The sequence below is a fragment of the Elgaria multicarinata genome, chromosome 22 (assembly GCF_023053635.1).
Source record: "Elgaria multicarinata webbii isolate HBS135686 ecotype San Diego chromosome 22, rElgMul1.1.pri, whole genome shotgun sequence".
In the NCBI taxonomy this organism is placed as follows: Eukaryota; Metazoa; Chordata; class Lepidosauria; order Squamata; family Anguidae; genus Elgaria; species Elgaria multicarinata.
Window position 1 is genome coordinate 10,584,741 of NC_086192.1, and position 13,314 is coordinate 10,598,054.

General features: G+C 46.4%; 1 protein-coding gene across 1 annotated transcript; it reads right to left on the bottom strand.

The window, feature by feature from the left end:
- Window positions 1–3,910: 3,910 nt before the first annotated feature.
- On the bottom strand, window positions 3,911–12,896 carry PRR11 (proline rich 11). Its single transcript, XM_063146794.1, has 10 exons — window positions 12,829–12,896; window positions 11,695–11,885; window positions 11,051–11,189; window positions 10,302–10,424; window positions 9,250–9,480; window positions 8,749–8,847; window positions 7,049–7,161; window positions 6,299–6,358; window positions 4,090–4,186; window positions 3,911–3,979 (listed from the first exon to the last, which is right to left on the bottom strand). Exons 2-10 carry the CDS (start codon window positions 11,796–11,798, stop codon window positions 3,911–3,913), a joined length of 1,035 nt encoding a protein of 344 aa, XP_063002864.1. The 5' UTR covers window positions 11,799–11,885; window positions 12,829–12,896.
- Between the last annotated feature and the right edge of the window lie 418 nt (window positions 12,897–13,314).

A 13,314-nucleotide genomic window follows, 5' to 3' on the forward strand; every position in this document is an offset into this window, starting at 1 on the left:
GGAAACTTGTCTAATCATAGGTACATTAACATCCTGGCTTCCTCTACCACTTTCTAGAGACAGCTCTCTTTTCTACCTTTGGGGAAAGGAAAAGAGACCAAGAAGATGGAGTCCAAAGTCAACCCTGAAGCTACCAACTCATGTAAGTCTATTTGGAAAAGTCTATACTTGAAACAAACGGAGAAGAGAGAAAGAAGGAAATACATTTTCGCGCATGCTCAGTCAGCTCCACGAAGCTCACTGCGTCCTGCCCTTCCGCTCAGTAAAGCACGTGGAACAGCGAAGGAATCGTCCCAATGGAAAGCAATGGGACTTACTTCTGAGTAAACACGCACAGAATTGCACCAGGCTCAAATATCTCTACCTAATCTATGTAATATGCACCAGAGTTCCCCCAACCTGGACCCTTCCGGATTGGTTGTACTACAACTTCCATCATCCACAGCCAGGATGCCTTTATGAGTCATATTGGTATCTTTTTCCAAACGGACTGCCTATCTCAGTGTTTACCTAAGAATTTAAAGATGTCCTGATTGTTATTTTAATATTGTATTGGTTTCGTATGCTCTTTTCATAAATGTTATGTATTTGATTTATATCGTATCGTTGTACTAATGTTCCCCGCCTCCATCCAAAGGGAGAGGCAGTTAAGAAATATTACCTGATCACTTCTCTCACTTACTGAGGGTGACAGAAAGAGATGAGGTTCTTGTCACACACCGTCTTCTGAGCAAAAACAGACTTTGGACAGAGTGGTTGCTTGAGACTTGTTCCTCTTTACTTATTACATGTAAGTTTAATTCTATCATCAGAGGGTTGTATCAGGATAAAAGGTGTTTGTTTTTTTTAATCACACATGTTAATTGGCTTAGCTAGGACCAGGAAGTTCGAGTTAGCAGAAGTGTGAAATTGTCACCATCCTTACTTTCTGCGTGGAATGTCCTGACCTCATTGTTTACAATTCCTTCTCCACCATTCATACTGGGGGAAAAAGCCCTGAAACTCCCCATAATACTCTTGAGTATCCAAAGAAGTCATCCACAAAAGCTTATTCCAGAATATATCTAGAACTCTCCAAGGTGCTACAAGACTGTTTGGGCTGCCAACAGACTTAAAATAGCTACCTCCTGGAAATTGAAGGGTGCACCAATTTGGCAAGCGGGTTCTCTCCTACAGCATGAGTGGTTTGTGGGTAAGCTGGCTGACTGCATAGACACATAGACCTGGTTCACATGACACGCTGGGATCACCGTGGATTGTTTAACATCCAATGACCTGCAGTGCATGCACCATTTTGAATAGGCAACCCCCTATCAGGGAGGGTTGCTGTGTCATGCAAACCTGGCCATCATGGATTATTTGAAAGGTAAACAACCCTGGAGAAGGCCATGGCAAACCACCCCGCTACAAAGTCTGCCAAGAAAACGTCAGCGAAAGCAGGCGTCCCTCTAGGAGTCAGCAATGACTCAAGTGCTTGCACGAGAGGTTCCTTTCCTTTTCCTAAACAACCCTTGCATAACTCTACTACAAACAAAGGGTCACGTGAGGGTTGTTTAACCCTCAAATAACCCAGAGTGGCTGAGTTCACACGAGACAACCCCCTAAGTGCGGTTTCACATTCAAAATGGCACCCTTCCCATGCTGCGTCTCATCGGATGTCGATTTTCCCTACCCCTCCGTATTTTGTTTAGGGCCCACACCAACCTCATGAAAATAAACCAACTGTGATTATGAGTTTTCAGAACTGGTGGTAGCTAAAGAGATCCTCTGTCTTGAACAAGGCTGAAGACATCGTCCTTCTCAAATAAGGAAACAGAAATCTAAAACACAGAACGAGCAAACGCAAGGCGGTCTTCTGCAAGTTTAATAAAGAACATACAACGCTGCTTTACAACACCAGTCGGAGGTGCATTTGTTCAGAGATATGGCACAAGCCAATGCAGAAGCTATTGATTTTGAAATGTGGAAACATGGAATCAGTTATAGAAGTGACTGCATTTACATGGATAAAACAGCTATAAAAATTAGTTAGGGATAAGGAATATAAGCAGAAATACACAGTGTAAACATACAGTATCGTAACTGGGTGAGTTGGATGATACTTGATCTTAAGTGCAGCATACTAGTAACAATGTTTTTAGTAACCTATTACCCTACACCTCATTGTGACCTGATCTGTCTTCGAATGAAGAGTAATTTCTTAGGCAATGGAACCTATCACAGATGGACAACCGAAAGGCCATTTGTGCTACAGTTTAGAGGTGCTTTCCCCAACCTGGTGCCCTCCACATGGGTTGGACTACAACTCCCATTAGCCCCAGCCATCATGGGCAATGGTCAGGAATCCTATGAGTTGTAGTCCCAAACCATTTCAAAGGAACCAGGCTTGTTTAGAGGTTCAAGTTTCTCTTGGTGACTTTTGTAAGTGTTTTGGCAAGAGTTTCCCATCTTCACTCGGAAAAATAATACCCATAATTCCCAGCATCACAGGCTGCCATGACAGTTAGCCTAGCTCAAGGTAGCGTAGACATGGGACCAATGTAGTTGCAGCAGTAGAAAGGGCACCCATGAAGTGGCGACTCACGCAAAGCTACATGTGAGAACGTGTTCTAAGTGTAACATTCCCCGCACCCGTGAGAAAACAACAGCAGAATCAGAGCAACGCTGGGAGTCCAGGTCCAAAGTCACCACGATCGACTTCTTGCTGGAGGTAACAGCGGCTCTATTGCAGTGCTTTTAGCACTGTGGAAACACCGTCTGAAGCTGTGGACTGGCCCGTTTTATTGAATGGTGCGCTTTGTAATGGCCTCTGTGCGCCACTTCACATGTTCAAGGGGGACGCAAGAGAACAATGCACACCCTGCCTCCGGAAACATACCATCTCTTCTTTCATAGCAATCCAGCCTTCACCCAGTCTGGCAGCCTCTAGATATGTTGGACTACAGCTCCCATCATTCCTTCAGTCGCCATACTGGGGAAGGATGATGGGGCTTGCAGTCCAACACACCCGGAAGGCACCGTGTTGGGGAACGCTGCAGTAATCTCTCAGCGGGGAAGAGGGGCGTAGGAAGGTGTCAAGGTGTATCAGGGGCACAGAAGCTGAAATCTCGGATTTTCGGAGGGCTGGTGAACACCAAGGATCTGGCACTACCGAGGGAGTTCAGAACTCCTCCACATGAATCCTTCCCTCGTTCCCGGAGACTGCAAAGAGATTTCTCCTGTGGGAGGTCTCATATAAATTCACATGTGCTTTCACACATTCGATAAAACCTTAAAAACGACCGGCACTCTTCCTGATCCTAAAAACAACCACTCGGTTCCTTTTGTTTTACAAATATTGTCTTCCAAAAGTCTTCTTAAAACCGGTAAATGTCAAAAAAGAAGAGGAGATGAGTTCAAATTCAGTTAAAACACAGAGCTTTAGGTTCAAACAAACACCACTAAGAAAGGCCAGGAATGAGAAATTCCGCGTGCCGGTGGTGGCTGGCTACCCTAAAACCCTTCGGCAGGCAGGAGTGGTGATCAACCCCCTGCTTTTCACTCTGCTGGAAAGGACTTTTTGAAAAAATAAAATGCAGGTTGTGGGGAATAGAGAGAGAGTTGTAGTATCTCTCATCTTGCCTGCTTCCCTGGGAAACGGAGAGCTTTGCTATAAAGCAGCCATCCCCAACCCGGCGCCGTCCAGAGGGGTCAGACTACAAATCCCAGCATCCCCAGCTAAGCTGGGATTTGTAGTCCAAACCCTCTGGATGGCGCAGGGTTGGGGAAGGCTTGCTCTAAAAGATCTCCAAGCCCATCTCCCCCCCCCCCCCCCACACACACCATGTACTTTCTCATTCACGACTTCTTTCTGCCTGCATCGCATCCGGAGAAGTGCCGTGGGGATCCCCCGCCTCGGCGGGAGGAGCAGCTAATTGTGCTCCTCAAAGCTGCTTCCGGTCGGTAACCGTGCTGGAGAGGGACTCTTCGGGTGAGCCAGCTGTTAAAATAAAAACAAAAATGGGTGATAGGCACTTGTAGTTTGTAAAACATCCTTTCACCAACCAAGATGTGCAGTTACGACAAGACAGGATTTCTAGTTGGCCTTGCCTGAAACTTGCGCCGCAGAGCCTGGGTCATGATTGGCGTCAGCCCCGTACCCGTCTCAACATTCTCTTTGTTGGTTATTGGGGTTCCGCCTGGGCTCCTGTAGGGGGGGGAGAGATAATTTTTTTACACTGAGAGTCTTAACACAATTAATTTTATTTACTTAAGGTGCAATCCCATGGATGTTTAGACAGAAAAAATCCTACAATCCTATGCATGTTTGAATGGGGAAAGTCCTACAATCCTATGCATGTTTAGACAAAAAAAGTCCTACAATCCTATGCATGTTTAGACAAAAAAAGTCCTACAATCCTATGCATGTTTAGACAGGAAAAAGTCCTACAATCCTATGCATGTTTGGATGGAAAAAGTCCTACAATCCTACGCATGTTTACTCAGAGAAAGTCCTACAATCCTATGCCCGTTTAGACAGAAAAAGGTCCTACAATCCTATGCATGTTTAGACAAAAAAAGTCCTACAATCCTATGCATGTTTAGACAGGAAAAAGTCCCACAATCCTATGCATGTTTGGATGGAAAAAGTCCTACAATCCTACGCATGTTTACTCAGAAAAAGGTCCTACAATCCTATGCACGTTTAGACGGAAAAAAGTCCTACATTCCCCATGCTGGCTGGTTCATGCTGGGAGTTCTGGGACTCCCCACCCTCCGTCTAATCATCCACAGGATTGCACCCTACTGTACTTTTAAAACCACCCAATCTCTGAAGTTCTCTGAAAGGTGTATGTTAAAACAACCCCATAAAATGCAAAAATTCAAACAAAAATAAAACCAGCAGAGAATCAAAAACACGATAAAACCAGCAGCAAAGAATAATCAATTCTAGCATCAAAACAAGCTGCAAAATAAAGTATTTCTTTATTTAGAATATTTATATACCGCACCCCACTGAAAAATTTTGGGGTGGTGTACAAGATAAAATGAAAATAAAAACGGAGTAAAACAGTTAAAACAAATTTAAAAAGAAGCAAATACAGAGATTCAAGGCTGCATATTAAGGAAAGGCTTCCTGGAATAAAGATGTTTTCAGGAGGCGCTGAAAGGAGTACAAGGTTGGAGCCTGCCTGACCTCCAGAGGCAGGGAATTCCACAGGAGGGGGGCCACCACGCTGAAGGCTCTTCCCCTGGTGGATTCCAATCGGAGGATGGATCTATGTGGAACCACCAGGAGCAGGCCCTCGGATGACCTCAGTGACCGGGCAGGTTGGTAGGGGAGAAGGCGCTCTCTCAGGTATCCTGGTCCCAAGTTGTTTAGGGCTTTCTACACAAGTGCAAGAACCTTCAACCTGGCCCGGTAGCGAATAGGCAGCCAGTGCAGTTTCCTCAGCAGAGGAGTTACATGCTGGAAAGAGGCAGTTCCAGATAACAGCCGAGCTGCAGCATTCTGCACTAGCTCCAGTTTCCGGAGCAGCTTCAAGGGCAGCCCCACAAGAGGCAATCCTATGCATGTGTAGATGGAAAAAAGTCCAACAACTGCCATGCTCTTTAGGGTATACTGGGCGTTGTATGATTTATTTCTGTCTAAAGAGGCATAGGATTGTGCCCTAAAAGCATTCAACAAAGGAAACTGCCTTATACCCGCTGGATTCACACAACAGAGTACGGGTTGAGCGTGGGTTGTCATGTCGTGTAAACTCAGCTGGGCTAACAAACCAGTTCCTTGACCGAGAACATCCCACGATTCAACCACTACCCATGGTTCAGCGACAAACCACATTCAACCTATACTGTAGGCTTGTCGTGTTGTGTGAACCAGGTGAGGCAGACTGTGGCTCCATGTCGCCCAGCACGAACAACACTGCGTTCTTCAGGGTTTCCAGGTGGGAGTTTTTCCAGCCCTACCTGGAGATGCTGGGGATTGAACCGGAGACCTTCCGCATGCAAAGTAGGTGCTCTCTACCACTGAGCTTACAGCCTCTCCCTTAAAATACTTTTTTAAATGCTTGGGAGAATAAGACGGTCTCCTCTTGGTGCTGGAAAGACCATAACGTAGGTGAAAAGCCAGCTGCTCTGGGGAGAACGTTCCATGAAGGGGTACCACCACTGAAAAGGCCCTCTGCCTTTCGTAGTCACCTGCCTCACCTCATTTGGCGGAGGCATCAGTGGGAGGGACTCAGATGATGTTCCTAACACCTGGATAGGTAAAGTATTTATACACAAACACGCCAAAGGGGAAGCGAACAGCTGTTACCTCTCAATAGCGACCTTTTTCAGGTGTTTTCGGAAATTTAAGCCACTTCTGCCAGGAGTGCTGGAGGGAAGGAAAAGAAGAATGAGGACAAATACGAAAATTGAAGCTGGAATGGCTGGGGGTGCAATCCTATGCACGTTGAGGCAGGTAAAAGTCCTACAATTCCCAGCGTGCCCCAGCCAGCCGTGGGGAGTGCTGGGAGATGGAAGACGTGTTTTCTGCCTAGATGTGCACAGGATTGTGCCGCAAGTGGCCTCAAGTCAGATCTGAAAGCAAATTGCACGATACCAGGATGATCAGGGGTCTAGAAACAAAGCCCTATGAAGAGAGACTGAAAGAACTGGGCATGTTTAGCCTGGAGAAGAGAAGATTGAGGGGAGACATGAGAGCACTCTTCAAATACTTGAAAGGTTGTCCCACAGAGGAGGGCCAGGATCTCTTCTCGATCCTCCCAGAGTGCAGGACACGGAATAACGGGCTCAAGTTAAAGGAAGCCAGATTCCGGCTGGACATCAGGAAAAACTTCCTGACTGTTAGAGCAGTGCGACGGTGGAATCAGTTACCTAGGGAGGTTGTGGGCTCTCCCACACTAGAGGCATTCAAGAGGCAGCTGGACAACCATCTGTCAGGGATGCTTTAGGGTGGATTCCTGCATTGAGCAGGGGGTTGGACTAGATGGCCTTGTAGGCCCCTTCCAACTCTGCTATTCTATGATTCTATGATTTTATGATATCGCAGGGAACTCCTCACATTAAGTGATTAATAATATGAGCAGGCGGCCGTGGCACTTTGGACTTCAGGTTGACGCTCTGCAAATCCGAGAGAGTAATCAACGCCTTGTGCTTCTCGAACGGCGATCCCTTCTGAAGTTGAAAGAGAGAAAGGAAGATGTTGAAGCAACACGTATTTCGAGGAAACCGCCTCACCAAGACGTGAGGCTGATTTCAACACCCCAGCTTTCCTCAACCTGGTCCTCTCCGAATGCTTTGAACTACAAACCCCATCAGCCCCAGCCAATATACAGGGGAAACATTTTTATTTGGAACATTTAGGATGGCTTAGCATTGCATCCACTCCAGCTCCACGACCCGACTAGCGTTCACCTATTCATCAATTTCCAAAATCTGAGAACTTGCCTCAGAAAATGGCGGAGCCGAGAAATTTTCCGCCCTGCCCAGCACTTACTGTTACAGTAATGCATTTAGGACTACGGTTCTGCCCCAAGAGACAGTGGTTCAGTTCAGACAACACGTTTCTCTATGCAGTGGGAAAACTCCACTCAACGGTTGAGTTCATAGGGGGTAGTCCCAACACAACATGACCTAACTCCACCATTGTGTGACTGTGGGCTACTGTGGAGTTGAGTAAAATCTACCGTGACATTTGATTGACAGTTCCTCCGCCTTCTCTCCTCCCCTGGTCCTCCCGATGGTATCCCATCAGCCATTGTTGCAATTTTTTTTTTTTAAAAAAAAATACAATCCTGGCGGCTCTCCTAGAGTGGCACTCACTCCTTTCACCACTCTTGCCAGAGAACTCTGTAGCAAGTGGGAAAAGTCCACTCAATGCAACGGGAAACTCTATGGAGCCTGCCATACCACACACCAGCTGTGGAGGAATTCTCCTCTGCACAGCGTGAAAATTTGGCATGGAGTGTTTTCCAAAAAGACTCCACTGTTGCATGGAATTTTCCCTCCACATTTTTCAACGGTGGTGTAAAAACTCCACCGTGGAGTTCTAACACCACCGTTGAGAAACATGTTGTCTGAACTGAGCTAGTGTGTGTGTGTGTGTGCGGGCGCATATACTTAATTTATTTATTTATATTAATTATATTTCTATACTGCCCAATAGTTGAAGTTCTTTGAGTGACTCACAACCATTAAAGCTATAAATTACAAAACAATAATACAGATGGTAAGAAGTTTAAACGCTTAAAAGTACAATATAAAAATCAGATCACCAAACAGAAGCTAGCGGCAAATATAATACCAGATTAAAAACAAAACTGAAAAACTAAAATGCCTTGGAGAATAATAATAAAAAAGGTCTCCCTTCACCTGGCACCAAAATGAGCACGACGTTGGTGGCGGGCGAACCTCTCTGGGAAGCGCATTCCATAACATTTAAATGTTTTAATATTGGAATATATTTTAAACTTTTGTATATTTCTATTTGTGGGTTTTAAAATGTGTGTGTTTTAAATTTTGTAAGGCCGCCTTGAGGCCCAGTATTGGGCAAAAGGCAGGATACAAATAAATACAATAATAATTGTTGTAAATTTAATAAATAATAACTGGGGTGCCTCAGCAGAAAAGGCCCTTGCTGCAGGCACATGTATTTGTCAGTGCAATGGCTGAAAGGATGGGCATTCTGGGCTGCAATATCTCTTGGCTCAGAGTATTTCCTATTAAGTGTGAACTGCCCTAAACATGCCTCTTCAGAATTACCTTATCTACCCCCATGCCACTTTGCGTCTTCTTGAGTTTGACATTTAGTAGATCCTGGAGTGTTATTTGCACGGGCGCGTCTGTTTTTAGCGAGTCTGCCTGAATCCAAGGAAGAAAGCAGAAAGAAAGGAAATTCAGACCGTATGGTTCAACACAAAAGAGCCATCTTCCTCCAGCATGCCTCGCTCTACCCCAGAATCTTACGGGAACGACAACACTGCTAGAATTCCGCGGAAGTGGGAGAGAAACCTCCCTTCCCGCGCTGACCGAGGACAATAAAACAGGCGCACGAGACAAGATGGCGAAATCACAACACTGGAGGGGACTAGAAGAAAAGAAAGCAGTTGCGATCTAAAAGATGAAGGCACCCTCTCAGCAAATGCTTAGGGGCTAGAAACTTGGACAGACCACAGGAAAGATACAGAGAAAAAGGAGCAGCTTGTCCCAATTAGAGAAATAAAAGGGGGGACCCGCAGCATGAACGATTCCAATACGTGTTACCTGTGTCTTAGCGCCGCCAGTCCTTTTGAGGCAAAGAGGTGCCGGTGGGGGTCGCGGTGGAGGGAGGGGTGGGGGCGGAGGAGGGGGCGGTGCGGTAGGAGGCACTGGCGGCTGTGGAGGCGACGATCCCGGCCCCACGAGGGCAAGTTGCACATGCGAGGGAAGAGCCAATGCCGGGTTCTCGGAGCTTTGAGAAGACGGCTTTTCCGAGGAAGGAGCTGCAGTCCCTTTCTGTCCAGAGGGAGAAGAGGTTTAGTTTGTGGCATAAAGGTGAACGTAAGAAGGGCTGTGCTGGATCAGACCAAGGGTCCATTTAGTCCAGCACGGCTTTCACAGTGGCCAACCAGCTGTCAAGCAGGACACGGGTGCAACAGCACCCTCTCACCCAGCAACTGGTGCATATAATACTGCAGTATATGACAGTGGAGGTTGCACGTAGCCATCAGGACTAGTAGCCATGGATAGCCTTCTCCTCCAGGAATTTATCCAACCCTCTTTTAAAAGCCATCCAAAATGGGTGGCCCTCACAACATCCTGGAATTCCATAATTTAACTCTGCGCTATGTGAAGAAGTCCTTCCTTTGATCTGTCTTGAATCTCCCACCAGTCAGCTTCATGGGATGATCCCGGGTTCTAGTATTATGGGAGAGGGAGAAAAATGTCTCCCTCTCCACATTCTCCGCACCAGGCATGGTTTTGTCCACCTCCATCCTGCCTCCCCTTAGCCTCCTTTTCTCCAAGCTAAACAGTCCCAACTGTTATAACCTTCCCTCCTAGGGAAGATGCTCCGGCCCCTGGATCATTTGAGTTGCCCTTTTCTTCACTTTTCCCAGCTCTACGGTATCTTTATTTAGGTGTGGTGACTAGAACTGTACACAGTATTCTAAGTGTGGCGGCACCATAGATTTGTATAAAGGCAGTATGATACTGGCCGTTTTATTCTCAATTCCTTAAACAGAGTTACCCAGGCAACTGCTTCTATTTTTTTTGGGGGGGGGGCACATGTCCCTTACCTGTGATATAAAGGAGGCAGAGGCGGAGACGTGACCAACCTGAACTGTGGACTGTAGCCGGGCAAATTCTGTTTCCAGCTTTTCCAGCCGCTCCTTGAGCACGTTCAGTTCCTGCAGACAAGCGTACGACGGAAAGGCCACATTCTTGATGATTCGAAAAAACTGGCGAGGATAGAAAAGTAGAGAGAGTTCTGGATTCCCAAAGAACCTTGAAAAAGCGCGACGGAATGTGCAACACTTGGCAAGAGGAGATGGCTGACCCTCGCAAAGGAACATCAGAACCAATTCCTCGCCTCCCCGCAAATAAAGGCATTCTACATCTCTTGAACATCTGTCCTACATCACATTTAAAAACTGAGGGGAGACTCAAGAGGATTAAAATAACAATAACTTAATACAATTATTATTAATTATTAGCATGTCACACAGAGGAGAGACAGGATCTCTTCTTGATCATCCCAAAGTGCAGGACATGGAATAATGGGCACAAGTGACAAGAAGCCAGATTCCGGCTGGACATCAGGAAAAACTTCCTGACTGTTAGAGCAGTACGACAATGGAACCAGTGACCTACGGAGGTCGTGGTCTCTCCCACACTAGAGGCCTTCAAGAGGCAGCTGGACAACCATCTGTCAGGGATGCTTTAAGGTGGATTCCTGCATTGAGCAGGGGGTTGGACTCAATGGCCTTCGAGGCCCCTTCCATCTCTACTATTCTATGAATCATAGAATCAACCACTTTGAGAATTTAGTCACTGTTGAAAAGTATTTTAAATAAAACAAACTTACCAGTGCAACGCTTTTCTGGCACCACCCATACAGATACAATGCAGCAGTCAACAAAGGTTTCGCCACTCCTGTTACGCTCAGAAAACCTGAGGGCTGGGAGCAAACGGGCCTACTCTGAATGCAGGGCGAAACCGGAGGCCTGGCAAAGAAACAGGCAAACTGAAATCATAAGAACATAAGAAGAGCCCTGCTGGATCAGACCAATGGGCCGTGTAGTTTAGCATTCTGTTCACCCAGTGGTCACCCAGATGTTGACCAGGAACCCACAAGTAGGTTACGAGTACAACAGTACCCTCCTACCCATGCTCCCCAGCAACATGTGTATATACTGCCTCTGATACAGGAGGTAGCTCATAGCTATCAGGACTAGAAGCCATTGACCCCCTTCTCTTCCACAAGGCTATGAAGATTAGAGAAGTCAAGGTACGGAAAAAAATGGCAGTGGCTGATTTATTTATTTTAGAAAATACTGTTTTCAAATTTTCCAAAAATCCTTGGGGGTAATAGCCCTCCCATTTTTCTTTTTTCTCTCCAGGCCTTCACGTCTCTAGAAATCATTTGTCCAGCTGTTGATCCATCTGATTGAGGTTGCTGAGAAAAAAAACACTGAGCACAAAAATTAAAATAAGGTCTGGCCCACTTACTTCAGTATGGGTGCACTTGAATGCCGAGGTTGACGGATAGTTCTCTTCCTCAAAAATTTTGCTCTGGCTCTCCGTTTTGGGCACCGTTGTTTACTTTGGGACATTTTCTCCAGGATCTGGCTAAATTACACCCCTGTTAACATCCTTAACTTAAAGTCTTGCTTGGAGAGGCCCACAGATACCAGGAACTCCTGCCACTCACACAAAAAATTGCTTGTTTTAAGCCAAACATAGATTTTCGAATGTACAAAGAGACAAACCCCCACCTTTCAATAGCATGATGACCTAGAAGACTACGTGTTTAGCCATTCTGAAACAGGCTACTGGAATACACACACACACACACGTTAGTATTTTAATCCTTGCAGCCTCCTAGCCCAATGTACAATGTCTAGATGTTTAATTTAAGAACGCCATAAAATGAGAGATTAAACAGTTTCAAAAATGGGAGAAGCAAGTTACAATACAATGCACTCTCATTTAGAGTAAACTTCCCTGAATTCAGTAGGGCTTCCCATGAACATTGACTCAGAAATATTGGATTGCACAGTTGAGATTGACTCAGAACCAGAAGTGGGTGGGGAGGCAGCATTATTGGGCACTTGTTGAGGACCCACTGAAGCTCCTTCAAGGCTCTGTGGATTCTCCTCATCACTGCTTCTGTTCCATGCTCATTGGTCCTTCCCAAACACATGAGGAGTGAAAGGACTGAGAAGAAGCAGGGCTCTGACGATCTTAGTAAGTTCAACTGAAATAAATGGGGCTGAACTCACTTCTTATTAAATCGGTGCACTGCCAATGAAGCAGCCTTCCAACAACCTGGGACGTTCCAGAGGCGCTGTACTAGAAACCTCAACATCGCCAGCCAAAGGTGCTGTACTACAAACCCCATCATCCCCCAGCCAGAGGGGGTCATACTGCAAACCTATCCCCAGCCAGTGGGGGTCATACTGCAAATCTATCATCCCCAGCAAGAGGGGGTCATACTGCAAACCCATCATCCCCCAGCCAGAAGGGGTCACACTACAAACCCCATCATCCCCCAGCCAGAGGAGGGTCACACTACAAACCCCATCATCCCCCAGTCCTACTTAGAGACACCCTCGCCCTATTCCAAACCCTCCGTGTTCTTACCTCTCGTCCGGCTCCCTTTATTAGCATCTCCTTATTACCACGCCTAACATTTCAAACTGATAGCTACATCCTCCACAGCCAATCACAGCTCAGCACGGGGGGAAGCCAACGTTCCATTAAATTGCAAAACCCAGTTGTAACATGCGCCCTGCGATTAGTTGCCATCCCAGCCAATCACTCTTTTTTCCAACTCGAGGCAACAGCCAACCAGATTAAAAGCCTGGAAGGGAACTGTCCAATAAGAGAGAAGCAGCGGAGGGGGGGGATTGACGACGAGGCATTTAAGTGCTGGCACGCCTTTTTTTAAAAAATGGACCAATGAAGAGCGGCGTGTTTAGCCTCCGGGCCAACCCAGCTTCTTTCGTAACCCCCGCCTCCCGTTCGCTCCTAACTAAGCAATCAGAGAGCACGAAGCTTCGCTGTTATCCAATAGGAGTTCTTCTCTCATGCCTCGGGGTTATACTCGACGTCTTCCAATAGGCGTGA

Excerpts from the sequence above, each read along its gene's own strand:
- PRR11 (XM_063146794.1), bottom strand. The coding sequence starts at position 11,798 with ATGTCCCAAAGTAAACAACGGTGCCCAAAACGGAGAGCCAGAGCAAAA. Across the intron at positions 11,190-11,694 it reads TCAAGTGCACCCATACTGAA|GCCTCCGGTTTCGCCCTGCA; the intron begins GTAAGTGGGCCA and ends TTTCTTTGCCAG. Across the intron at positions 9,481-10,301 it reads GGCTACAGTCCACAGTTCAG|AAAGGGACTGCAGCTCCTTC; the intron begins GTTGGTCACGTC and ends CCCTCTGGACAG.